The sequence below is a fragment of the Eulemur rufifrons genome, chromosome 6 (assembly GCF_041146395.1).
Source record: "Eulemur rufifrons isolate Redbay chromosome 6, OSU_ERuf_1, whole genome shotgun sequence".
NCBI classification, from domain to species: domain Eukaryota; kingdom Metazoa; phylum Chordata; class Mammalia; order Primates; family Lemuridae; genus Eulemur; species Eulemur rufifrons.
In genome coordinates this window covers 99,254,120-99,278,354 of record NC_090988.1, presented here as the reverse complement: position 1 = coordinate 99,278,354, position 24,235 = coordinate 99,254,120, and the positions used below count along the sequence as shown (strand labels likewise).

Here is a 24,235-nt window from a genome sequence, read left to right as displayed (position 1 = left end):
TGAGAGGGTTGGGGGCTCCAGCTGTTCTATTCCCAGGACTCTGCTCTTGCTGCTCTTCCGGCCGCCCGGCCTGAGCACAGCTCTCATGAGCTGAGGGGTGCACCTGACTCAGGTCACTGGGCTCCAGAGTCTGCTGGTTTGGAGTCCAGCCCCACTCTGAAGGGGAGCAGCCAGGGGAGAATCTCGGTGTCCCAGAAACAGGTCTCTGTGTTAGCACCCTGGGAGCCGCCTATGCTGGGCAGAGTGCGCTTTATGAAGGTGTAGAAGACACTGGGAGTGTTGGTTAGGAAGCCTGAGGAACGAGGGTTAAGAAAGTGAAGAATCGTAATGCACGTGAGTGGAATGTTCTGTCATGGTAAGGCCTTGTGGTAAGGATCCCTTTCTTTCCTCAAAGCTCCACAGGTTCTCAGGATGGCCCCGTGAGCAATCCCAGCAGCAGCAACAGCAGCCAGGACTCGCTGCACAAAGCCCCGAAGAAGAAGGGCATCAAGTCCTCCATCGGTCGCTTGTTTGGCAAGAAAGAAAAGGGCCGACCTGGACCAGCTGGCAAAGCCGCATTAGAGCAAGGTCGGTGGGTTTCCTGGAAACATCTTAAGGGTCAGGATTATGGAGAGGAAGGGACTGTCATTTGTGTGCCCGCCATGTGCTTGACCAGCAGCTCCTTCCTGGGGTGGGAGAGGCTGTGTGTTCTCCAGAGAGCAAAAGCTGCGGAGGCGTGAACTGAAGAGCGCGGTTAGTTCATTGGCCACTCATAGGTATAACCGGTTCACTGTCCGGAGCGTTTTGGTGTATTGGTGCCCTAGTATGAAGCTCAGCCCAAGAAAGTAACACTGTGCCTGCAAATGTGTGACCACCTGTTTAGGAAAAGACACAACTTTGCCAAGTCGATTTTATTTTGGGGTTGTTCTGCTTCCTCGTAGCTGGTGTTTCAGAGACAGAGAACTCATCTCAAGATGCCTTGGGACTTAGCAAATTGGGAGGACAGGCTGAAAAAAATCGTAAACTTCAAAAAAAGTAAGCTTTCTATTATTTCTTCTTCTCACTGACCAATTTTCAATTGTGCCTAACTTTTAACTAATGCCTGTTAAATGTAATGTCTAGCTATGTGTATACGTTACCTTCTGAAAGATTAACCTCCAGCCATACTTCCTGGAAGACAGAGCATTTGTGACATTCTGAAAGAAATCACACACAGATCCTCAGTCCACTTTGGGAAGTAGAAAGCGGAGGGTGCTGGGTCGCATTGGAGTCCTGGTGCCTGCTAAGGTTAGGTTTGTGACTTTGGGAAAGTGACTTAGCATCCCTGTGCTTCAGTTTCCTTATCTGTAAAATGAGGGTAATAGTCGTGCATACCTTGTATGGCCTTGTTAAAATTAAATGCAATGATAAACATAACGTGCTTTAAACAGGACCAACAAGTCGTAAACTAGCTGTAGCTGTGGCCACTGCAGTGATTGTTGCCTACCAGCATTCAGAACTTGCTATTCAAGGCTGGGCACGGTGGCACGTGCCTGTGGTCCCAGCTACTGGGGAGACTGAGGCAGGAGGATCGCTTGAGCCCAGGTTTGAGGTTGCTGTGAGCTAGGCTGATGCCACGGCACTCTAGCCCAGGCGACACAGTGAGATTTTTTTCTCAAAAAATAATAATAACATAAAATTTGGGAAATAAAAAGGAATTTTCTCTTCAGTGCTTGCTTCGGCAGCACATATACTAAGATTGGAACAATATAGAAAAGATTAGCATGGCCCCTGCGCAAGGATGACACACAAATACATGAAGCATTCCATATTTTAAAAAAAAAAAGAAAGAAACAATTTGCTTATTCATACTAGTGATCTGTCTGGAAACATTGGCTGTGTTGCATTTTACCTCTTCCTGTAGATTTTGTACTTTTATCTCAAATAGTCTCTAGATTTTGTAGTTTATTTACTAAATTTTAATTCTAAACTAAATCTTGACTCTGAAAATAAGCAATGTCTGGAACGGTGTTCGGCACAGGAGCACGGGCACTGTGATGCCCCAGGACAGGGACTCGGGTGCACACGTATCTCTGGGTTCTTCTCTGATGCAGAGAGAGCTGTGTGTTGGTCGGCCTTATCCAAAACCAGAGTTCAGTAGATGCACTGGATAGATTGAGACAATATCCCAGTGAACTGACAAATGAAAAATAAAACTAAACCCACTTCTGAAACAAAATGGGCCGTTTGTGTAGTCTAAAGAGGTCGGAGGTGACCTTGAGAGTGGGGATGGAAAACTGATGATGAGCTGGGAGCGCAAGGCCTTGAGACAGGGTGAGACTCGACAGGCTCTGCAGAAACCTGACGGTGGGAAGAGTTGTTCTGCCGCTCTGTGTGCCCACTCGGATCTGGAGCTCAGGGCCCAGAGATCTGCCCCTGGATGGCACCAGAGCCGTGGGGACCCTCTCCACTGGGGGCCAGTTTGCCTTCAGCCCCTAGAGTTGCCAGTGGATTTTTCTGTTGTAAATCTACCTCGTTTTGTTCTCTTTGCAGAAGCCGTAATAAATATCTTAATCATTGATTATATCTCAGGTGAAATGTTAACAATACCATAGGAACACTCAGTTTTTTGGTTCTCTGTAAATGGAAATTTGTAGAAAACACTTAACAGCAAAATCTGATTTGAACATTGCTGTCTTTGAACTGTGTAAAAATGTTTTAAAATAACTTGGGTGGTTGCCATTTGGTATGAAACTTAATACTAAAACTAGGCCTTTTGCCTCCTGGAACCACACTAGGAAAATTTTGTCCCTTAGATTTTGCTGCTGTGTTTTATTTCACATCCTCATACTTACCATAATAAAAACAGTAAGGTATGTAGCAGTGCAACTTGGTCTTACCACCTCCAGCCCCAGAAGTTTGTATTTCATGTCGGAGAAAAAAATTCCCAGGAGCTATGTTTGAGCACTTAGATGTAAGAGGACAGCCTTTGAATTATTTGCCTGACCATGTGATTAAATTTCATGCCAGTTTTGTGTGTGTGTGTGTGTGTGTGTTAGTGGTAGGTTTCTGTGGAGCTGTGATGTTCAAATTCATGGCATTGGCTTTGAACATTTAACTCTGTTGTCATGGTTGAAACTAAGTGTCCGAGAGATCTTTCTCTGTACTTGATGCTTATGCATGGGATCCGTGTGTAAGTTCTTAAATGTACTAGTAAGTTAATAGAGAAATTTCAAAGTACAAAGGTTATTTGTCTGCCTATAATGTTTAATTTCATTTCTATCAGTTAACCTGAGATAAAATTGATTTTAGGAAAAATGCTGTATTTATAAATGTGGAAAAATGTTTGAGGCTTTGGGTGGCTCCCACCTGTGATCCCAGCACTTTGGGTGGCCAGGGCAGGAGGATCACTTGAGGCCAGGAGTTCGTGACTAGCCTGGGTAATATAGCGAGACCTCATCTCTACAAAAAAAATTTTGAAAATAGCCAGGCATAGTGGCGTGCACGTCTAGTCCTAGCTACCTGGGAGGCTGAGGTAGGAGGATCACATGAGCCTAGAAGTTCAGAGTTACAGTCAGCTGTGATTATGCCACTGCAGTAGTCTGGGTGACAGAGCCAGACCCTGTCTTTTGGAAATAAGAAAAGTTTGAGTTTGTGTGAATACAGTTTGACACTCACGCATTTATTGATTTAAGAATCCAAATACATTTTTCAGAATTACTTGTTTTCTTTTTTTGTTGTTGGTCTTTTTTATTCCTTTGAGATGGGGTCTTACTGTATTGCCCAGGATGGCCTCAAACTCCTGGGCTGGAGCAATGTTTCTGCCTCAGCCTCTGTAGTAGCTCTCACTAGGTTGCCCAGGTTGGTCTCAAACTCCTGACCTCAAGTGATCCTCCTTCCTCAGCCTCCCATAGCACTGAGCCTATAGGTATGAGCCACTGCACCTGTCCTCCTTGTGATATTAAAACATTTGTTGCATTTTCTGGTATAATTACTCTTAGATAATTATATTCATTATCCTCTGGAAACCGGACCACTTTTTTGAAATTTTATGTGAAACATTTTGCTTAGGAAGTTGGGCTGTAATTGTACGTAGACTTCGCAGTCCTAAGAAAAGTCTACTATTGAAATTTATTGAAGCTCTAATATTTAATCTTTAGAAATAAAAGATTCTATGGTATGGCCTACAGAAATTATTATAGAAAAATGTCCAAAAGCAACCTAGGAATTTAAAAATGACTCGGGGACATCCATGCATGCAAACTAAATGTACCTGTCCTCTCCCCTCTAATGCCATCTTCTCTCCTAGATTTTTCATTTTTTAAAGTAGTTTCTCTTTGAAAGCCTTGTAGATAAACACTTGAGAAATAAGGTGATAATAACACCAAGTTTATAGTGTTGTCTTTCAAATAATTATGTTAGACACAATCATTTTTAAAGATGTTAATATGGTAAAATCATGACTTGGGTATTTAAAAATAAGGCATCTAGAATATTTCTGATCACAAAGAAGTGTGTGGCCAGGAGTTACCCGTGGTTGTTTCCCTGTGGTTGCTGTCAACGTGTCAGTTCTTGTGCTCAGGATCTACTCTGTGCACTGAGACAGCTGTTAGGATTTCAAATCTTCTGGGTAGGAAGCCTGTGGGTTAAACCATAGGATGGCCCAGTGACTTAATTTAGCAATACTAGCTAAACAGGAGTGTAGAATAGAAACAACCATCCATTACTTGCTTGTTTTATTAGATTATAACAATTTTAATGTTAAAAAGCTGCACTAAGCCAGGCACGGTGGTGCACGCTTATTAATCCCAGCTACTTGGGAGCCTGAGGTGGGGAGAATTGCTTGAGACCAGGAGTTCAAGGCCAGCTTGGGCAATGTAGCAAGACCCCTTTTTAAAAAAATAAAGGAAAAAATCTACAGTGTACACTGTTTTGGAGTTTTGTTTGTTTGTTTGAGTTTTTTTGGTTGAATGTTAACATTTTTAAAGACTCTCCAAGAGATAAGCTCCTTTGTTCAGATTTGGGTGTGGTTTCCTCTTCCTGGATATTTTTCTTCCTTGTTTAAGAAGGGAATCGTGCTTATATTTTCCTTTTAATGTTCTGTTACCTTGGATATGAAGATGAAGACTCTGCTGGTGTTTTTTACGTTGGTAATAATTCTTTGATTCTGTAAGGAGCTGGTGATCGTATAGAGTCCAAGGGGCTCAGGCAGCATTTCCTCACTTGGGCGTGCTTTGTAGTATGTACAAAGCTAGTATGAAATAGGTGATGTTGATAACATTAAAACTGAAGATGATTAAAGGAAAATGATGAGAACATACAGTCGTCCCGCAGTATCTGTGGGGGACGGGTTCCAGCACCTCTCAAGGATACCAACATCTGAGGCTGTCCAAGTGCTCTGTGTGACGTGGCGTAGTGCTTACACGTAACCTGTGTACGTCCTTGTGTGCGCTTGAATCACCTCTAGCTGGCTTATGATACCTAATACAATGGAAACGCTGTATAAATGCTTGTTATACTGTATTGGTTTTTGTTGTTTTTTTTCCCCCTAATATTTTTGATGCTCGGTTGGTTGAGTGTGTGGTTGCAGAACTATCGAGCGGGAGGGCGGACTGTACTGTTAGACTTTTGGAAGTGCTCAAAGAGAATACTTCTGTTAACTTTTTTATATATGCATGTCATAATGATTCTTTAATTTTGAGTATCTTCTTATTTGTAGGCATGAATTGCTCGAGGAAGCCCGGAGGCAAGGTTTGCCTTTTGCCCAGTGGGATGGGCCAACTGTTGTCGTTTGGCTGGAGGTACGTCCTTTTTTTAATACTCATTCGAGTGTGTTACTTAATGTGTATTTATAGATCCATCTCATAGACCAAACACAACCTCTGACCTTGCCATTCCTGTCTCCAGCTCTGGGTGGGGATGCCGGCCTGGTACGTGGCCGCCTGCCGAGCAAACGTGAAGAGCGGAGCCATCATGTCGGCGCTGTCCGACACGGAGATCCAGCGGGAGATCGGCATCAGCAACCCCCTGCACAGGCTGAAGCTGCGGCTGGCCATCCAGGAGATCATGTCGCTCACCAGCCCGTCGGCCCCCGCCACGTCCAGGACGGTATGGCCAGGGCGGTCCCTTCGCTCTTTGGGAAGAGGAACGTTTACGTTGCTTCTCCAGGTCTTTGTGGACACATCTAGTGTAGTTCTAGTTCAAAGGTTTAGGGTTCACATTAGAACTTTTAATCTGTGGGATAGTCAAAAGGAACTTTATCAAATACGTTTGTAAAAGATCAGTTAGGATCCATCATAAGATAAAAACACGAGGGTTTTTTTTAAAGGTGAAAAAGTAATTATCACAACTTCAGGTAGGAATTTATCAAAATCGAATCAGTCTAAGGGCATCTTGAGGAAGGAAAAAGTTAACATTTTAAGTTCATAATTTATACTTAAACTTTTTGAATTTCATTTCCTGTTTCATGATTCAAGCTGAATGAGTGACTAGCATTTGCACTATACATGAAGATATTTGCTGAGCAAATGATAGTCTAAATATTTTTAAATTTTATGGAAATGTAATATAGAAAAATGCACATGTAAGTGTAACACTTCAGGGAATGTGTAAAATCTGTGCACCCTGTGTAATCAGCACTCACACTGAGAAATGGGATTTGCCCGGGGCCCTAGAGGCCCCTCCCCCTCACTGCTCCCTTCTCTGGGGGGCCATGCGTGACTCCTGACCCCATGGACTGGTCTGTTTTGTGCTTTACGTATATTATTGAAGTTGTGTATTTACTCTTTTGTGTCTGGTTTAGTTTACTTATTGTTATATTTGTGAATTCATGAATATCATTTCATGTGTAAGTAGGATCTTAAGGAGTAAAATTTTTTTGTCTGTTGCAGAGTACTGGCTCTTCCAGATACCTTAGTAGCATTCATTTAAACACACTGGTACGTGGTGACATACGAGTAAGAGATGGCTGACATGCTAGCTAACACACTAGCAAGAGGTGGTTGTTACTAGCTGACATACTAGTAAGAGATGGTTGTCACCCACCCATCAAAACTGGTCCCTGAAGAATTCTCCCTTTTCCATAATTCCAGTTTGTGGGCAATATATATATATATTTTTTCCAAAAACTAAAGGGGGAAAAATTAGCCCATTGGTTGCATTGTAACCAGTGTTTTACTGTATTTGACTTGTTTGGCCTGTAGGAACTTTCCATTTTGGGAGCTGTAGACCCTGGGAGCTCAGGATTTTAAGCAGTTCACAAATCTACAAATGTTCAGCAAGCATTATCTGTACTAGAACAATTTTTCTCCACGTGGGAAGTCCTTGAAAAGGGTTCTCCTGGTTGAAAAAGTTTAAAACTATTCTAATAAAACTAGTGGTTATTGGGAAGTGAGGGCAGGCCAACTCCTAATTTCTGAAATTCAGGCTTTTTACATGGGTTGGATTCCCAGTCTCTGCTTTTAGTCTACTCTGGAGAGAAAACCAGCTCTTGTTAAGAGATTAAGAACCTTGGAGACATATTTCTCCAAGGAGCAGGGCAAGGCCAGATTCAGGGCTTACGGTTACTTTACATAAAAAGTTTTGAGGTTTGTTTGTTTGTTTTATTTTTTTCTTAGTGAAGAAAATTAGGTAATGAACAATAAGCATTTGTTCTTACCTATCGCTCAGAGAGCTCTTTTCCCCAGGAATGCTTTGTAGCAGTATCTGATCTCTGCCCCGGCTGTTTCACGTTAGAGTGGCCTTTCTAGAAACGAAGGGGCTGTGTGGTTTTTCCAGCGTTTTTATGAACTGTCTTCCTCAGTAGTGATGAAGAATGGGCCTCACTCTCTGCACTATGTCGGGTGCAAAGATTAAATCTGCTCCCTCAAGGAGCTTATGGCAGACAAGTGGGGTGGCCCTCTGTGTCATGTCTGGTTCAGATGGTTCCACGGGGCCTTTTTGTTTGGCATGTGGCACTCCTGTGACTCACCCTGCCCTGCTCCTACCTCCCCAGTTTCCCTGGCTTCGGCTGTCCAGGCAGAGGGGCCCCGTCACTGTAGAGCGGGCTGCAGATAGTCTTAAAAGAACCAAAGCAAGAGTTTCATTCTGTGTTCTTTGTTGTTAATCTTTGGGTAAGGCTGTTTTAAATATAGTGACTCAGTAGTTACTTGAGAATTATTCAAAATTTCCAGAAGAACAAAATGTGTTTTCTTCTCTTTATATTTCATGTACCCCCAGGGGTAAGCATGGCATCTAAGTCTCTGGAAATTGTGGGCCATTCTCCTTAGTTATTGATGACGCGGCGATAACAGGGCGCGTTTATTCTTTAAAAGGGAATGCGCTTGTGTTCCTGTCTATCATTTTCTGTGTGGGCATCTGAATTGAAAAAGTGAGAAGAGCGACTTTTGTCTCCGTGGCTCCTTCTCTGTACGTGTGGCTCATGTGTGTGCCCCTCTCCTCTTTGTCACTGCTTCCCTTGACCTGGATGTGGTTGGTGCACTGGGGTCACCTTAGACCACAGGAAATGTCTGGTTAACACACGAAGAGATGGAAACGCTCGCAGCCACGCCGCAAACGGTTAGTCACGCGCCGCAGGCTATGCTCCTCGCGGTGCATTTTCCACTTAAGACCGCCTGGGTTCTTTGCCTTTTTGTTGAAAACAAAAATGTTATTTTCCATTTCAGTTGTTCCAGATAAGTATTTCCTTTAGGTATTGGTTTAATATGTAAATAGAATTTGTATTATATTTTATTTTAGATTTTTTTAACTAATTTGAAGTTGGTAGACTTTTTAGAATAGATTAAATTCATCTCTCCATTTGGAAAGACCTCAGTTTTTTTCCCCTGTTGTGATTGGCTAACTCTAACTTTCTCCTTTTATGGATGTTTTTGGCATGGAAAGAGTCTGCTCCTTGCATGAGAAAAATTTTTTGTTTTGCATGAGTTTTGCATGATGCTTTGATAATTTGAACTTTTCATTCATTTAAGTTGCACTTTCCCTACAGAGTGAATTTGCTTGCGTTACTAAGCTCACCAATACTAATGGTTATGTTCTTTTGCATTCCTAACACATAACGTCAGGAAGATGAGGAGGGAAGCTGGGCTCAGGTTGGAGTCTTTCTATAATATATTCTTCACTACATGTACAGCAGCAAAAAGAAATTGGATATGAAAACTTGTGTAATTTGCTTTTTTGATTTTTTTTGCATCTTATTCAGAGTAATAAATGATTTAATGATTTAAAAATGATTTGAAAGCATTAGGCAAATCATAGGATTAAAGAGTACGTCTCATGGACAATTTTGAACATGTCTCGTATGGAGCCATGGTAGTTATTCTTAATTGACATAGATCACTTCGTTTAACATATGATCTTTTTTATACAAAGTCCTGTGGCTTAGGCAGCTTCTGAGATTATATACGTAATGCCCTGCTGGGGTAATTTCAGTTGCAAGATCTACTGATGGGAGACTTGTATTCTAATAAATTTCCAAACATCAAAATTGGCAAGTGGGCTGGGCGCAGTGCCTCACGCCTATAATCCTAGCACTTTGGGAAGCCAAGGTGGGAGGATCCCTTGAGCCCAGGAGTTCAAAATCAGCCTGGGCAACACGTAGCGAGGCCTCAACTCTACAAAAAATTTAAATATTAGCCAGGCATGGTGGCACGCACCGGTAGTCCCAGCTACTTGGGAGGCTGAGGCAGGAGGATCACTTGAGCCCAGGAGTTGTAGGCTGTAGTGAGCTATGATGAGGCCACTGCATTCCAGCCTGGGTGACAGAGCAAGACCCTATGTCTTTTAGAGAAATAATAATTGCGTAGTGACTTTTCCTCTGTGTCTTTGTATCATTATTTTACTGAATACTATCCTAATATTGTGTCCACTTAAAGGTTTTCTTACTAATGGAATTCTCAGAAATTAAGCCTCTTCTCAAGTAATGTACATTTGAATTTTCAACTCCCAAACTCACCAAAAGCTCTGCTTCAATTGTTTTATGGCCTTTACGTTCAGACAGCTTGACTAAGTAATAGCGGCTCCTTAGGTGCAGTTCCGCCAGTATTGCTGTGTGCCAGGCTGTATGTCTCAGTGGCACGTCGTGGCTGCGAGGCGTGGACAGACAGTTCTGGAGACTCTCACTAATGGCACGGTGTTCAAGGACTTGGGAAGAATCATTATGTATCTGAAAAGAATCAAAATCATTTTAAATCAGAATTTTCTTGATTACAAGGTGATGGTTGAAACAACTGTTTCCTTCCATTTGTACTCCTATAGTCAGGTATATTACTTTTTTTTTTTTTTTAAACAAAAAAGGAGAGTAGCTATAATATGAATGAGTCTGTGGGTTTTTCCCTCCCTTGATTTAGGCATTCTTTGCTTCTCCTCCGGATAAATAACCATATTAATTATTTAACCTAGTTAGATAGATATCTCTTTACAGGAGCAATAATGATCATCAGTAAATTAAATAGGGTTTATTTAATAAATACTTACATTTCAGTGTGTTTTATACTAAGAAACATAACTTTGTCGCTATCTTAGTGTGAAATTGCGTGCATCAGAGGCATGAAGTATAAATTCAATAAGCTTAACCTTTGCTGTTCACGGTGAAAATATATGCAGTGTATACCTTTATTTAGCGAGTGGTAAGAGAGTGTTGGCTGCCAGGAACCCACCCGTGAGCAGGACAGCCACAGTCCCTCCCGTCATGGAGCTCACGTTTTGTGGAGTTCACAAAACTGGGTTGCGTTTGTGGTCATCTTAATGATGGACGTAAACGCTGTGCGATGGGTGTCTCCTCTAGCCCAAATGGTCTCTGACCAAGAGATCACTTTGCGTTTGTCTTCAGAAGGCTGTTAAGGCAGCCCAGGAGAAGAGGGGGGTCTCCCTGGGATCGAGCCTGCTTCTCCCGGGAGTGTACGTTGCCAGCCACTTCAAACATATGAATAGAGTATATACTGAGTGAACAGAAGTAAGCAAGGTTCTGCTTCTATGCAGTTTTCTGTTTAGACTGTTTCTTTGCTACTTCTACCCATTTAAGAATGCATAATCAGCAAGCAAGGAAACAATACCAGATATTAATGCTCTAAATAGCAGGCCTATGAGAGTAAAGTTTGGAAGAATGAGAAAACATGGTGATATTGTGAGATATCTTGATGGTGGCCCCAAAATATTTAGTGTATTTCTTACTTGTGGTTGTTTAGAGAAAGTAGTGAAACGTTTTTTTCTGTTAGAATGTCAACATTCTTTGTTAGAATTTGGGTCATTACTTCCAGCTTGATTGGAACAAATAACAAATGAGATTGGAGGCCATCATGTCAGGACAGAACGTGGTGGTAGTTGCAAGTTACTATTTCCTGGGATCTCAGAATGCAACTACAGGATTCCTGTGAACACAACTCAGTCTTCCTCCACGGGAGAGCATCACGGGCCTTTTTCTGGTGTCTGTGTGTGTATATAATGTATTTAGTTTTTTTCATTGTCCAAATCTTGCACATATTCTGCTAGACTTATCCAATTCATGTGCCTTTCTTTTTCTTGCCCTATTACAGTGGCTAGAATGTTGAGTACAGTGTTGAATAAAAGTGGTAAAAGCGTTCATTCTTACTTTGTTCTTGTCTTAGGGGGAAGCAGTTAGTATTTTACTACTAAGTATGATGTTAGGTTTACGTTTTTTGTAGATACCCTTTATCAGGTTGAGGCACTTTTCTTCCATTGTATTCATTCCATAAATGGATGATGAATCTTGTCAAGTGCTTTTTCTGCATCTTTTGAGATGATATTATGGTTTTTCTTTTTCAATCTCTTGATATGGTGAATTTCATTGATTTTTCAAATGTTGAATCAACCTAGGTTCCTGGAATACTAAACTATACTTGTCTTGATATCTTATTCTTTTAATATATTGCTAATTTGGGCCAGGCTCTATGGCTCATGCCTGTAATCCCAACATTTTGGGAGGCTGAGGCTAGAGGATCACTTGAGGTCAGGAGTTCAGGACCAAGTTGGGCAACATAGTGAGACCCCCCCCCCCACCTCTACAAAAATTTAAAAAATTGCCAGGTGTGGTGGTACGTGCCTTTAGTCCCAGCTACTCAGGAGGCTGAGGCAGGAGAATCACTTGAGCTCAGGAGTTCAAGGCTGTGGTGAGCTGTGATTGCACCATTGCATACCAACCTGGGCAACAGAGCAAGACCCTATCTCTAAAAAAGTAAATAAATAAAAATAACGATATATTGTTGGTTTGATTTGCCAATATTTTGTTAAGTATTTTTTACATCTGTATTTTCTTTCCTTATAATATCTTTGGTTTTGCACTCAGGGTAATGCCGGCCTCATAGAATGAGTTAAGACATTTCTTATTCACTTTTTTGTAATAGCTTTTGTAGAATTGTGGGGTTATATATTTTATGTATATATATAAAATATATACATATAAAATATATATGTAAAGAAAAGAAATATATATATCTTTCTTTTTAAAAGAAAAAATATATATATGTATAAATTGTGGGGATTTGGTAGAATTCACCAGTGAAGCTATGTTGGGTAGATTTGTGTGTATGTGTGTGTGTGAGAGAAGATTTATAACTACAAATTCAGATTCTAATAGATCCATGTTATCTGTTTCATACTGGGCTGCTTCGGTAGTTTAAGAAATTTGGAGCCGGGTGCGGTGGCTCATGCCTGTACTAGCACTCTGGGAGGCCGAGGAAGGAGGATTGCTTGAGGTCAGGAGTTCGGGACCAGCCTGAGCAAGAGCGAGACCCCATCTCTACTAAAAATAGAAAGAAATTATATGGACAACTAAAAATATATAGAAAAAATTAGCCGGGCATGGTGGTGCATGCCTGTAGTCCCAGCTACTCGGGAGGCTGAGGCAGGAGGATCACTTGAGCCCAGGAGTTTGAGGTTCCTGTGAGCTAGGCTGATGCCACGGCACTCTAGCCTGGGCAACAGAGCCAGACTCTGTCTCAAAAAAAAAAGAAAGAAAGAAATTTGTCCATTTTATCTAAGTTACTTAAAATTATTCACAGTATTCCCTGATTCTTTCAGTGTCTATTGGATCTGTACTGATGTCCCCTCTTTCATTGTTGATGTTGTAATTAGTGTCTTTTCTTTCTTTAATGTGGTGGGGTTTATTAATTTTATTGATACTTATGAAGAACCAGATTTTAGTTCCATAGGTTTATTTTGTATTATTTTTCTTTTTTATATTTCATTGATTTCTGCTGTCCTACTTTCTTCTTTCTGCTTGCTTTGGATTTCATTTGTACTTCTATTTCAGGTTTTCAAAAGTAGAATCTTAGATCAGTGATTTGAGATCTTTCTACATTTGTAATCACTTAATACTATAAATTTCCCTCAAGGAACTCCTTTATCTGTTTCCCACAGTTTTTGAATATGTTTTCATTTTCATTAAATTAAAAAATATTTTCCAATTCCCTTGTGATTTCATGACACATGAGTTATTTAGAAGTATGCTAATTTCCAGATATTTGGGATAGGGGTTCTAGACATCTTTCTGTTACTGATTTCTAATTTAATTCTGTTGAGGTCTGAGAACATACTTTGTATGATTTCAGTCTCTTTAAATATGTTGAGATTTGTCTGTCTTGGAGAATATTTTGTATATACTTTTAAAGAATGTATATTCTGTTATTTGGTACAGTAGTCTAAAAAATGTCGATTAGGTCCAATTGGTTAAGTGTTGTTTAGGTCTTTTCTATATCCTTACTGAATTTTTTTTTTTTTTTTTTTTTGGCTTGTTCAGACAGTTACTATGAGAGACAAGTACTGAATTCTTTCAAGTGTAATTGTGGATTTGTATATTTCTCTATTCAGTACTATTGGTTATTGCTTTTTTTATATCTTTTTTAAAACTATTTTTAAGCCACTTTTACTGATTTTGAAATATACAGATGTTTTGCTTAGGAAAACAAAGTATTAAAAATAAAATTAAAACCAAGCTGGCCACAGTGGCTCACACCTATAATCCTAGCACTTTGGGAGGCTGAGATGGGAGGATCTCTTGAGCCCAGGAGTTGGAGACCACTCTGGGCAACACAGCAAGGCTCTATCTCTATAAAAAACTTCAAATTAGCCAGGAGTGGTAGCGCGCGCCCATAGTCCCAGCTGCTCGGGAGACTGAGGCAGGAGGATCACTTGAGCCCAGGAGTTTGAAACTGCTATGTGAGCTATGATCGTGCCACTGTACTCCAGCCTGGGTGATGGAGACCCGTCTCTAAAAAAATAATAATAATTAATCAAAACCAGCCTGAAATAATTTTAATGAGTCGAATTGAGCCTTCAAACTTGTTCATGAGTCGTGATCATTCATCATTGTTACTATATTAAAAACCATTTCAGAAAGGAAATTTATAGCCAGTTCCAGGTTTATTGTAATTTGGTAAATAAGTTAAATTTATCACGAGTGAGTCATAGAATTTTAATATTATGATTCCTTTTGTATAAAATTTTGCTAACAAATTTAAAAGGAGGGAAAAGAAAATCTAATTATTTTGAAATTATAAAGTTGTCATTAGTTTAACCTTTGAGAATATCTGTATTAATAGTAGATTAAAAATTCTATTTAAAAATTATTTCAACTGCTCTTGTAACTCCTTCCGTAACTCATGTTACTCACTCGTTAAAACCAGACACTTGCATACGGGGACATGAACCACGAGTGGATTGGCAACGAGTGGCTCCCCAGCCTGGGCCTCCCGCAGTACCGCAGCTATTTCATGGAGTGCCTTGTTGATGCCCGCATGCTGGACCACTTGACAAAGAAGGACCTCCGCGGGCAGCTGAAAATGGTTGACAGTTTCCACAGGTAACTCTGTGCAAATAGTTCTTACTACCGGACTAAGAAATTTTTCACTGTTGCCATCTCAAATAATCTCTCTTTTTTTGTATTAGAAACAGTTTCCAGTGTGGAATTATGTGCCTGCGAAGGTTAAATTATGACCGAAAAGAACTGGAAAGAAAAAGAGAAGAAAGTCAGAATGAAATAAAAGGCTAGTACATTGTTTAATTGATTTAGCATACTCCTGCTGGCTGGGGTGGTAGCAGCATCAGTGATTTCCTGTTTTTAAAAAAATCAGGAAAAGCTTTAAGTTGAAAAAACTAGTCTGGCATTATTGCAGAGGAGGGAAAGATGAAAATGAATGCTTTTGAGGTCTGTTCTGTGGCCAGAGAACTTGTGCCTGTTATGCCTTACATCAGTCTGCAGGCTGAATGTCTCAGAGCTGGCATTTTTCCTATGACTTTAGAGGTTTTCTTTTGTTATGACCTATGTACTCTTTTGCTCAGAGATGCTGTTCTATACCGTTAGATAGCAGCAGAGCAAAGTGTGCCCACTTGATTTAAGTGTGAGAAATGTGGTTCTGGGGGTTCGTCCAAGGGCTTCCAGAGCACAAAAGAGCACCGTTGCAGTTCTGCTCCCAGCTTGGAGGGAAAGAGGCGTAGAGTTTGAATTGCAGCTGGTCCTTGAAGGAGGAGCAGGTGCTTCTTGGTGGGGTGGGGTAAGGAAAAGGCATTTCATTTAGAAAACAGAGGCCAGGAAGGTCTAAGAGTACATGGGACGTTCACCCGGAAGACATGGGCTTCTCTCCTCTCTCTCGGCGAGCCTTTCAGTGCCCCTCTGAATGATCAAAGATAGTAATTTGCTTTTAAAGTAAGACTCTAAACATTAAGCTCAAAGTCAAGTCTCCAAGAATTTTTGGAATGCAAGGCGATCAATAATAATAATGATGATGAGAAGCAAGGCTTATTGAATAGTGAGTAGGTGATGGGAAGTGTTCCAAGCACTTTCATAGGTTGATTTATTTAATCCTTTCCACAGCCCTGTAAATGGTGTTTTCATCCCCAATTTTTACTAAGAAAGAAACTAAAGAAGGCCAGGCATGGTGGCTCACACCTGCAATCCCAGCACTCTGGGAGGCCAAGGCAGGAGGAGCACTTGAGCCCACGAGTTCAAAACCAGTCTGGGCAACATAGGAGGACCCCATCCCTATAAAAAATGTTAAAATTAGCCAGGTGTGGTGGTGTACAAGTGGCTACAAAATTAGCTTCTGTTCCTCAGGAGGCTGAGGCAGGAGTATCATCACTTGAGCCCAGGAGTTCGAGGTTACAGTAAACTTTGATCTCTCCACTGAACTTCAGGCTGGGCAACAGAGAGAGACCCTGTCCCTTAAAAAAAAAAAAGAAAGAAAGAAACTAAAGGAAGAAGAAAATATGGTTGGGAGATGGTGCATTTGAAGAGTAGTTTACTTATGATAGAGTTAATGGTGAATCATGAGAAATATCTTAAATTCACATTTATACAATATATATGGAAGTGTGGGCTTTTATCCAGAAAAGGGTATTGGAAATGAAATATGTCAGTCTGTTTCATTTGTTTTCTGTATCCATTTTATATCTTTTTACAGTTAACAAAAACTGTCTTTGGCAGTGATTGGTGATCATCTGAATGTATTTTTACAGAGTGGCTATTTTTAGATCTGATAGAGCAAATTTAATAATTTATTAATTTGCATAACATCTTCCTCCAAGGTTTCTAATATGCTGGAGAATATCTGTAGGTCTCTCTTTTTAAAATGCCACATGAACAAGGCTTAAAAATTAGACATAAGTGATGTATGTTGAATTGAATAAGATGTCTAGATTTTTACGGTGCCAACTCCTGTGATGGGAAGAAGTATTTCCAGAGGCTCTCCTGCTATAAAACATGTTCATACATGTTAGGTTTTAAAGTCCTTACAGTCCTTTTGGTTTCTGATCCCTGGATCCTCCTCGTTTTCTGTTCTCTAGAAATACAGTGTACATGATACCTTCATTCCTCTTGTGTTCACTGAAGACCAAGTTCTAATGGGAGAGTTTCCGTTAGAATGGAGCAGGGCCAGGACACCAGTGTCTAAGTGCGGCAAAGGTTGTCCGATTAGCAGTTCCTCCCAGCACTTGTGGGGATCATGCCCTTTGTCAGGAGCCAAAGGATTAGGAACAACGGTAGGGATCTTTCTCCTGCGTTATAGGGTGTGTGTGATAAAGATGGCTTTCTGAAGGCACTTTTATAATTGTTTTTATTCTTTTTCAGATGTGCTTGTTTGGAGCAATGATCGAGTGATTCGCTGGATCCTGTCTATTGGTCTTAAAGAATACGCAAACAATCTCATAGAGAGTGGCGTTCACGGTGCGCTTTTGGCCTTAGATGAAACCTTCGATTTCAATGCACTGGCGCTGCTGTTACAGATCCCGACGCAGAACACACAGGTGACACTGAGTCTGTCCGTGTCTGCCTCAGCCGCAGTGTTCAGGCTTTCCTGATTGTAGCCACTTAGTTGTTCACGTGAACGGAGAGAAAACAGAAGAACCTCAGACAACTAGTCATCTCTTTTCATAACTAATTTGTAATACGATGCTTCAAAATTAAGCATTCTTTTTTATTATTTTGTGTCTCATCTTTCCCTTTCTGTTACAAGCATGAGAGTCTCATAGTAAACCAAGGGAGTCTTTCTTCCAGTCCATATGCTTTTAAGAGTGACATATATTTAGTTCTCAGGGAAAGAAATATTTTAGGTATGCCACATTGAGGTTTTATTAATTTTCTTCTATTTTAAAGTCTTGGTTTAAAAAACAATTATGAGGCCTGGCAAGGTGATTCATGCCTATAATCCTAGCACTCTGGGAGGCTGGAGGATCACTTGAGCTCAGGAGTTTGAGACCAGCCTCAGCAAGAGCGAGACTCCATCTCTACTAAAAATAGAAAGAAATTAGCTGGGAAACTAAAAATAGAAAAAATTAGCCGAGTGTGGTGGTGTACACCTGTAGTCCCAGCTACTCGGGGGGTTGAGGCAGGAGGATCACTTGAGCCCTAGAGTTTGAGGTCGCATGATGCCACGGCACTCTAGCCTGGGTGACAGAGTGAGACTCTGTCTCATAAATAAATAAATGTATGTATGTAAGCTAACATCCTCCTAGTTAAATTAAATGAAAGTTTTGGTGGTTGTTTTGTTATTTCAGGCTCGTGCTGTCTTGGAAAGAGAGTTTAACAACCTTTTGGTCATGGGGACTGACAGAAGGTTTGATGAAGTAAGTTTTTGGCCTAATGTTCTTTACATTTATGTTCAATATAATCCATTTTATTTTACCATGTAGCTAGGCTGTCTCTTCAAAATGTGGAGATACTTTTACTTTACAAGTTAAGCTTTGCTCTTACATAGTTATTAACAAATCAGCTGGTAAGAAAGTACTGGGCTGGGTGCAGTGGCGCATTTGGGGAGGCTGAGGTGGGAGGATCACTTGAGCCCAGGAATTTGAGGCTTCAGTGAGCTGTGATTGTGCCACTACACTCCAGCCTGGGTGACAGAATGAGGCCTTCTCTTGAGGGGAGAGGGAGACTAATATCATCAATAAGACAGTTTTGTTTTCATTTTCGTGATTTAATTTTTGACACTCCTCAAAAATAGTTTGTTTTTTCTTGTTGTTAGGTTGGTTGTTTGTTGTTTTTTTTTTTTGTTTTTTTTTTGGGGGGGGGGTGGGGGGGAGACAGGGTCTCACTGTCTCCCTGGGCTAGAGTATAGTGGTGTGATCATAGCTCACAGCAACCTCAAACTCCTGGGCTCCAGCGATCCTCCTGCCTCTGCCTCCCAAGTAGCTGGGACTACAAGTGCATGCCACCACACCTGGCTAATTTTTCTGTTTTTTGTTTTGTTTTTTTCTTTAGTAGAGACAGGGTCTCACTCCTGCTCAGGCTAGTCCCCAACTCCTGAGCTCACGTGATCCTCCCACCTTAGCCTCCCACTGTGCCAGACCCTTCTTCAAAAATGGTTTTTATGTCATAAGACATTGGTTGCAGTTTAGGAATTAAGTCTGTAAATGGTGTTTTGGGGACCACTGGATGTCCTACTCCAATGCAGAGCCCTTTTACTTTGATGGGGAAATGTTTCAGAAGTATTAAAAAACACCAAATGTTGGCTCGGCACACTGTGGTTCAAGTCTATAACCTTAGCACTTTGGTAGGCTGAGACAGGAGGATTACTTCAGGCCAAGAGTTCAAGACCAGCCTGGGCAACAGCAAGACCCCATATCTACAAAAAACAGAAAAATTAGCTGGACATGGTGATGTGTGCCTGTAGTCCCAGCTACTCAGGAGGCTGAGTTGAGGAGGATCAGTTGAGCCCAGCAGTTTAAGGCTGCAGTGAGCTATGAGCCTGGGCAACAGAGCAAGACTCTGTCTCAAAAAACAAAAGACAAAGAATGTTAATTTCCCCTTATACAAAACCATGACTCATTTATTTCCACACTGTTGCTATTGTCTTCAGTGCACCTCAAGAAAACTGGAGTTTGACAAAGAGAGTAGGAGGGCATCTCTAAAGATGAAGCACTTTTTGGCCATGTCCTGGCATAAGACAGAAATGTTTCCAGCTTCAAAACTACTTTTTAAGACAAATAAAAATGTATTATAGGCCGGGCGCGGTGGCTCACGCCTGTAATCCTAGCACTATGGGAGGCCGAGGCGGGTGGATCGCTCAAGGTCAGGAGTTCGAGACCAGCCTGAGCAAGAGCGAGACCCAGTCTCTACTAAAAATAGAAAGAAATTATATGAACAACTAAAACCATATATATAAAAAATTAGCCGGGCATGGTGGTGCATGCCTGTAGTCCCAGCTACTCGGGAGGCTGAGGCAGTAGGATTGCTTGAGCCCAGGAGTTTGAGGTTGCTGTGAGCTAGGCAGACGGACGGCACTCACTCTAGCCTGGGCAACAAAGTGAGACTCTGTCTCAAAAAAAAAAAAAAAAAAGAAAAAAAAGAAAAGAAAAAAGACGTGATTAAGAATACATTCCTGACTTTAGCAGTTATTTTAAAGGACAGTCAACTTTACATCTCTGTCCTTTATTTTTATTTTTGTAAAGATGTAGAGTCTCACCATGTTGCCCAGGCTGGACTCAAACTCCTGGGCTCAAGCAGTCCTCCTGCCTCAGCCTCCTGAGTAGCTGGGACTACAGGCACAGCCCCTTGGGCTCAGCTGATGTCTTTCATATTTAAATGAATCTTATTTTCTGTTCTTTAATTTACCAGGATGATGATAAAAGCTTTAGGAGAGCACCTTCATGGAGAAAAAAATTTAGACCAAAGGACATTCGTGGCTTAGCTGCTGGGTCAGCAGAGACTCTCCCTGCAAACTTCCGAGTTACTTCTTCTATGTCTTCACCCTCTATGCAGCCAAAGAAGATGCAGATGGACGGTATGTGACGAGCCATGCTAACCGCCACTTTCTGGGAGCCTGAGCAGCTTCTTGTGTGGGACGTGAATAATGACCTAGAATGGCTGTTTACTGTGTTACAAGGCATTTGAGTATGATTGCATGCCCCAGTATAAATGTTTTAAAATTTAACTCTAACATTTGTTTTTAAAAGTTTAACAATAACAATAGAATTTTTAAAAAATTATTGTCTGGTTAAATCTTAGCATATTCTTCTAACTAATACAGCTAAGTATTCGTCTGTGTTCTCGGTGTGAGATTGACATCCACCCTTGCACACACGTGTGCGTGACAGGCTGCGCTGGACAGCTCTGTCATGAAATAGCAGTCGTGGCTTCCAGACCACGTAACTCACTCTCAGGACTGCTCTCCACACTGTGAAAATGACCAAGTAAACTTCAAATACACAATTTCCAACCTCTTTGAGCTCCGCTTTTCCTATGTTCCTTCCCTCCCTGCTGTTATTTTTTCATGTGACCACCCTTGTATCCATTAGAGAAGGACAGGGGAAAAGGAGGTGATCCTGGGGGAAGTCAGCAGGGAGACAAGGTCAGCCCTTGGGACTATGCCATCGAGAGGGCACCACAGGTGTTAGCTCGTAGGAAGCTTGAGGTTTTCCCTTTGATGGCCACTTTTTCCCTTTGACGGCCACTTTTTTTTTTTTTTTTGAGACAGTGTCCTACTCTGTCGCCCACACTAGAGTGCTGTGGCATCATAGCTCACAGCAACCTCAGTCTCCTGGGGTCAAGCGATCTTCCTGCCTCAGCTTCCCAACTAGCTGAGACCGCAGCCATGAGCCGCCACCACCAGTGTAATTTTTTCTTTTTTGTAGAGACTGACCGGGCCTTGCGCTTGCTCAGGCTGACAGCCACTTTGATTTGAGGATGCAGCTGGTTAAGAGTTGACCATGGTTTCCTGACACCTCTCTCAGCTCTGACCTTGTACTCATCAATGAAGGGCAGTACAATCAAGAACCAGACTGCCTGCACTGTGCCTCAGTCTCCCCCTCTGTGAAATGGTCATCACAGTAGTATCCTCCTCATAGGGGGTTGTGATGATTGAATGAGTCCTTCATAGAGCTGGGAGACCCGAGCGCTGCATCAGCGTTGGCCGTCCAGGCGTGTCGGCAGCCCCCGTGTCACACGGAGACGGTTTATTCTCACTTCTGCTGTGGATGGTGGGCTCGGGAAGGGAGAGAGTTTAAGAACTGTACTGATGGGATTTTCACAGGTTTTTTTTTTGTTGGCTTCTCCCATAGTAGGTTTGCCCTCTCTCACATACATAAAAACGAAGAGAAAAATACCTTCATATAAAACCTTAGTTAAGCTGGACACTTGGTGAGAATGGATTACAGGGCAACATTTTTAACTTTTATAAAAAAGCTGTAAATTTTTTTTTTTTTTTGCCAGAATTTAGTAATATACTTGAGGGGGGATATTAAGAATGTCTTTTAACTATTAACTTTTGAAAAATTAGCATTTCTCTTCCAAGGAACATGCAGATAATCCTTAGGAATTTTAAGTGTAACTTGGCCTTCAGCTTACTCTGCGCCAGCCCGTTGGGCAGTGCAGTGAGCACCTTCTTGATTTCCTTGTAGCTTCGATTTCAGTTTTCGTTATTGTAAGTCACATTTCCCCCGTTAATTGTTAACAGCAATATTAAGTATGACAGTTTGGATAGATTTAAAAAATAAACCTAGAAAAGAGTGTAGGGAATGTATTATACAGAACGAGACTGTTTACTAAGGCACAAACCAGGTAAAATGGATTACTGTAATGGCTTCGTAAATAAGGGGATGTAAGGTAAATTCCAGCAGGTGCCCTGGGCTCTTGGAAGGATCTGTAAAGATTGTCCATTCACTGGCAGTCCCAGCCCAGCTGTCTCACGTGTTTTCTGGAACCACGGCAAGATGTTGATAAAAAAGTGTTCCTGGTGTGCCTGTGGGAAAACAACAACTGGAAGCAGCAAATGTCTGCTACAGATTTTGAAAGTTTCTCACCCAGTTTGTGAGTGGGAATCAGGCTTACCTGGGCCATGCAGTGTGTTTCTTGAACGGGAAGCAAAAAATCAGTGGTCTGTATTATTTCTGGTAGAAACTGAGACTGGGGTTCAGTTTTCTTCCATCAGTCATTGTCCTCACCCCACTGCCCGCCGGGCCCCAGGCCTGCAGCCAGGCCTCTCACCTGCTCTGCCGCCACCCAGCAACGCATGCGACCCCGTCTCCCGCCGCCCTCGCTGGGGCTGCGGGACACCTTACAGCACCACTCAGTGCCGTCCCTGCTGCCACGCTCAGCACACAGTCCTGCGGGCAGACAGGAAAGCCCGGTTGGTCTGTGAATGTAGAGTGGAAGGAGAAACGAAACAAGTGCTGAATAGTTGTCACTGGTGCAGTTGTACATTTTGAAGTTGTTTTTATACCATTTGGTGGTCCATTGCTATTTCAGTTACCTCCCAGTGACTCCCAGGCCCCGCGGGAGTTGGGGAAGACCACCACTGGGTGACACTTTGATTCTCTTTCTCCGGCTCTGTCCCACCCCTCTAGCAGACTCCCCTCAGATCCCTCAGTAGGTGCTATTGTAGGTGTGAAGATGTGTGTCTGTGCTTGTGCCTTCATGTGACGTTTTAAGACTAACTGCACGCTGTGTTTGCACGCCTCCTCTCGTGGTTGTCAAAACAGGCAATGTATCAGGAACACAGAGGCTGGATTCTGCTACAGTCAGGACTTACTCCTGCTAAAGCCTCCTGTTGGTGAGTAGAGAGCAACTTAATCCCTGGAGATTGTTCAGAGGTGCAGCCGTCAGTAAGCGCGAAGCCACGGTGTAAAGATAGGACTGTTGGCTTTGGCCCGTGAAAGCCAACTTCAGTTCATTGGGGAATTTTAAAACTATAGACATGCAAGCTCTCTGCACCCATTAAGATGATTTTGGTGTTACAATTGCCCATAAAGATGTTAGTGTGTCCTTGTTTTTTAAGGAAAAAAAATGTATTTTTGTATTTTCACTTTTTCCTTACACTTGAAAATGCTGGCTCATGTTAAGTGTCTGTTGATGTCATGAGGGGTGGGCAGGAGAGCAGGACAGGACAGAAGGGAGCATAACACAGCTCTCATGGACTGCACCAGTAGCCAAGAGCATGGGGACATCTCTGCCACCTTGACATTTTCATGCACGCTGATATAATTCCTAAGCTTACTTTGTTACAAATACACATTCCTGAATGAAACAAGCCCCAAAGTTAATCATGTATTAAGTTTTATGAGGGCCGGGCGCGGTGGCTCACGCCTGTAGTCCCAGCTTCTTGGGAGGCTGAGGCGGCGGGAGGATAGCTGCAGCTCAGCGGTTCGACACCAGCCTGAGCACAGTGAGACCCTGTCTCCGTAAAAAAACAATTACAAAAAAAGTTTTATGAGGCTATATGATTGTGTGACACTTAACAGCCTTTCAATTTGGAGAGATTGGTTTTTTTGTTTGTTTGTTTTTTGTTTTAAAGTTGGGGTCTCACTCTGTGGCCCAAGCTGGAGTACAGTGGCACAATCTTAGCTCACCGTAACCTCGAATTCCCAGGCTCAAGTGATCCTCTTGCCTCAGCCTCCTGAGTAGCTGAAACGACAGGTGCACACCACCAGGCCTGGCTTTTTTTTTAAATTATTTTTTGTAGAGGCAGGATCTCACTACATTGCCCAGGCTGGTTTTAAACCCTTGGCCTCACAAGTGTTCCTCCTTGCCTCCACCTTCCAAAGTGCTGGGATTACAGCTGTGGGCCACGGTGCCTGGTCTGGAAGGCTGATTTTTAAAACAAACTCCTGTGTTGCCATTACAAGCTCTAGTTGCTCAGAGCCCAGCCTGTCCCTGTTGTGCTGCTTTGGGGCCTCACCCTGGGAGCCTCTGCTCACCCCAGCAGGGAGCGGCTGGCCTTGCCCTCTTCTGTCACTGCTTCTGCAGTGGAGCTGCGTCTGCTCCACTTGGTTTCTGTTTTTTTTTTTTTTTGAGACAGAGTCTCACTCTGTTGCCTGGGCTAGAGTGAATGCCATGATG

General features: G+C 42.1%; 1 protein-coding gene and 1 non-coding gene across 4 annotated transcripts in view; both read left to right on the top strand.

Moving 5' to 3' along the window:
• Positions 1 to 24,235, top strand: part of PPFIA1 (PTPRF interacting protein alpha 1) — a 93,483-nt gene that overhangs the window by 67,293 nt on the left and 1,955 nt on the right. For 2 of the 3 annotated variants that reach the window (XM_069471707.1, XM_069471708.1), the window contains 12 exons: positions 395 to 567; positions 921 to 1,014; positions 5,678 to 5,759; positions 5,866 to 6,066; positions 8,452 to 8,514; positions 9,018 to 9,044; positions 14,595 to 14,770; positions 14,857 to 14,954; positions 17,033 to 17,208; positions 17,959 to 18,027; positions 20,018 to 20,183; positions 22,879 to 22,949. In XM_069471707.1, coding sequence (XP_069327808.1) covers positions 395 to 567; positions 921 to 1,014; positions 5,678 to 5,759; positions 5,866 to 6,066; positions 8,452 to 8,514; positions 9,018 to 9,044; positions 14,595 to 14,770; positions 14,857 to 14,954; positions 17,033 to 17,208; positions 17,959 to 18,027; positions 20,018 to 20,183; positions 22,879 to 22,937 — 1,384 coding nt within the window. In that variant the 3' untranslated portion in view covers positions 22,938 to 22,949. The remainder of the gene's footprint in view (positions 1 to 394; positions 568 to 920; positions 1,015 to 5,677; positions 5,760 to 5,865; positions 6,067 to 8,451; positions 8,515 to 9,017; positions 9,045 to 14,594; positions 14,771 to 14,856; positions 14,955 to 17,032; positions 17,209 to 17,958; positions 18,028 to 20,017; positions 20,184 to 22,878; positions 22,950 to 24,235) is intronic. The other variant, XM_069471709.1, reaches the window with a different exon arrangement.
• On the top strand, positions 1,688 to 1,794 carry LOC138385519 (U6 spliceosomal RNA). The gene has a single exon (XR_011233753.1). It is a non-coding gene; the product is annotated as a U6 spliceosomal RNA (small nuclear RNA).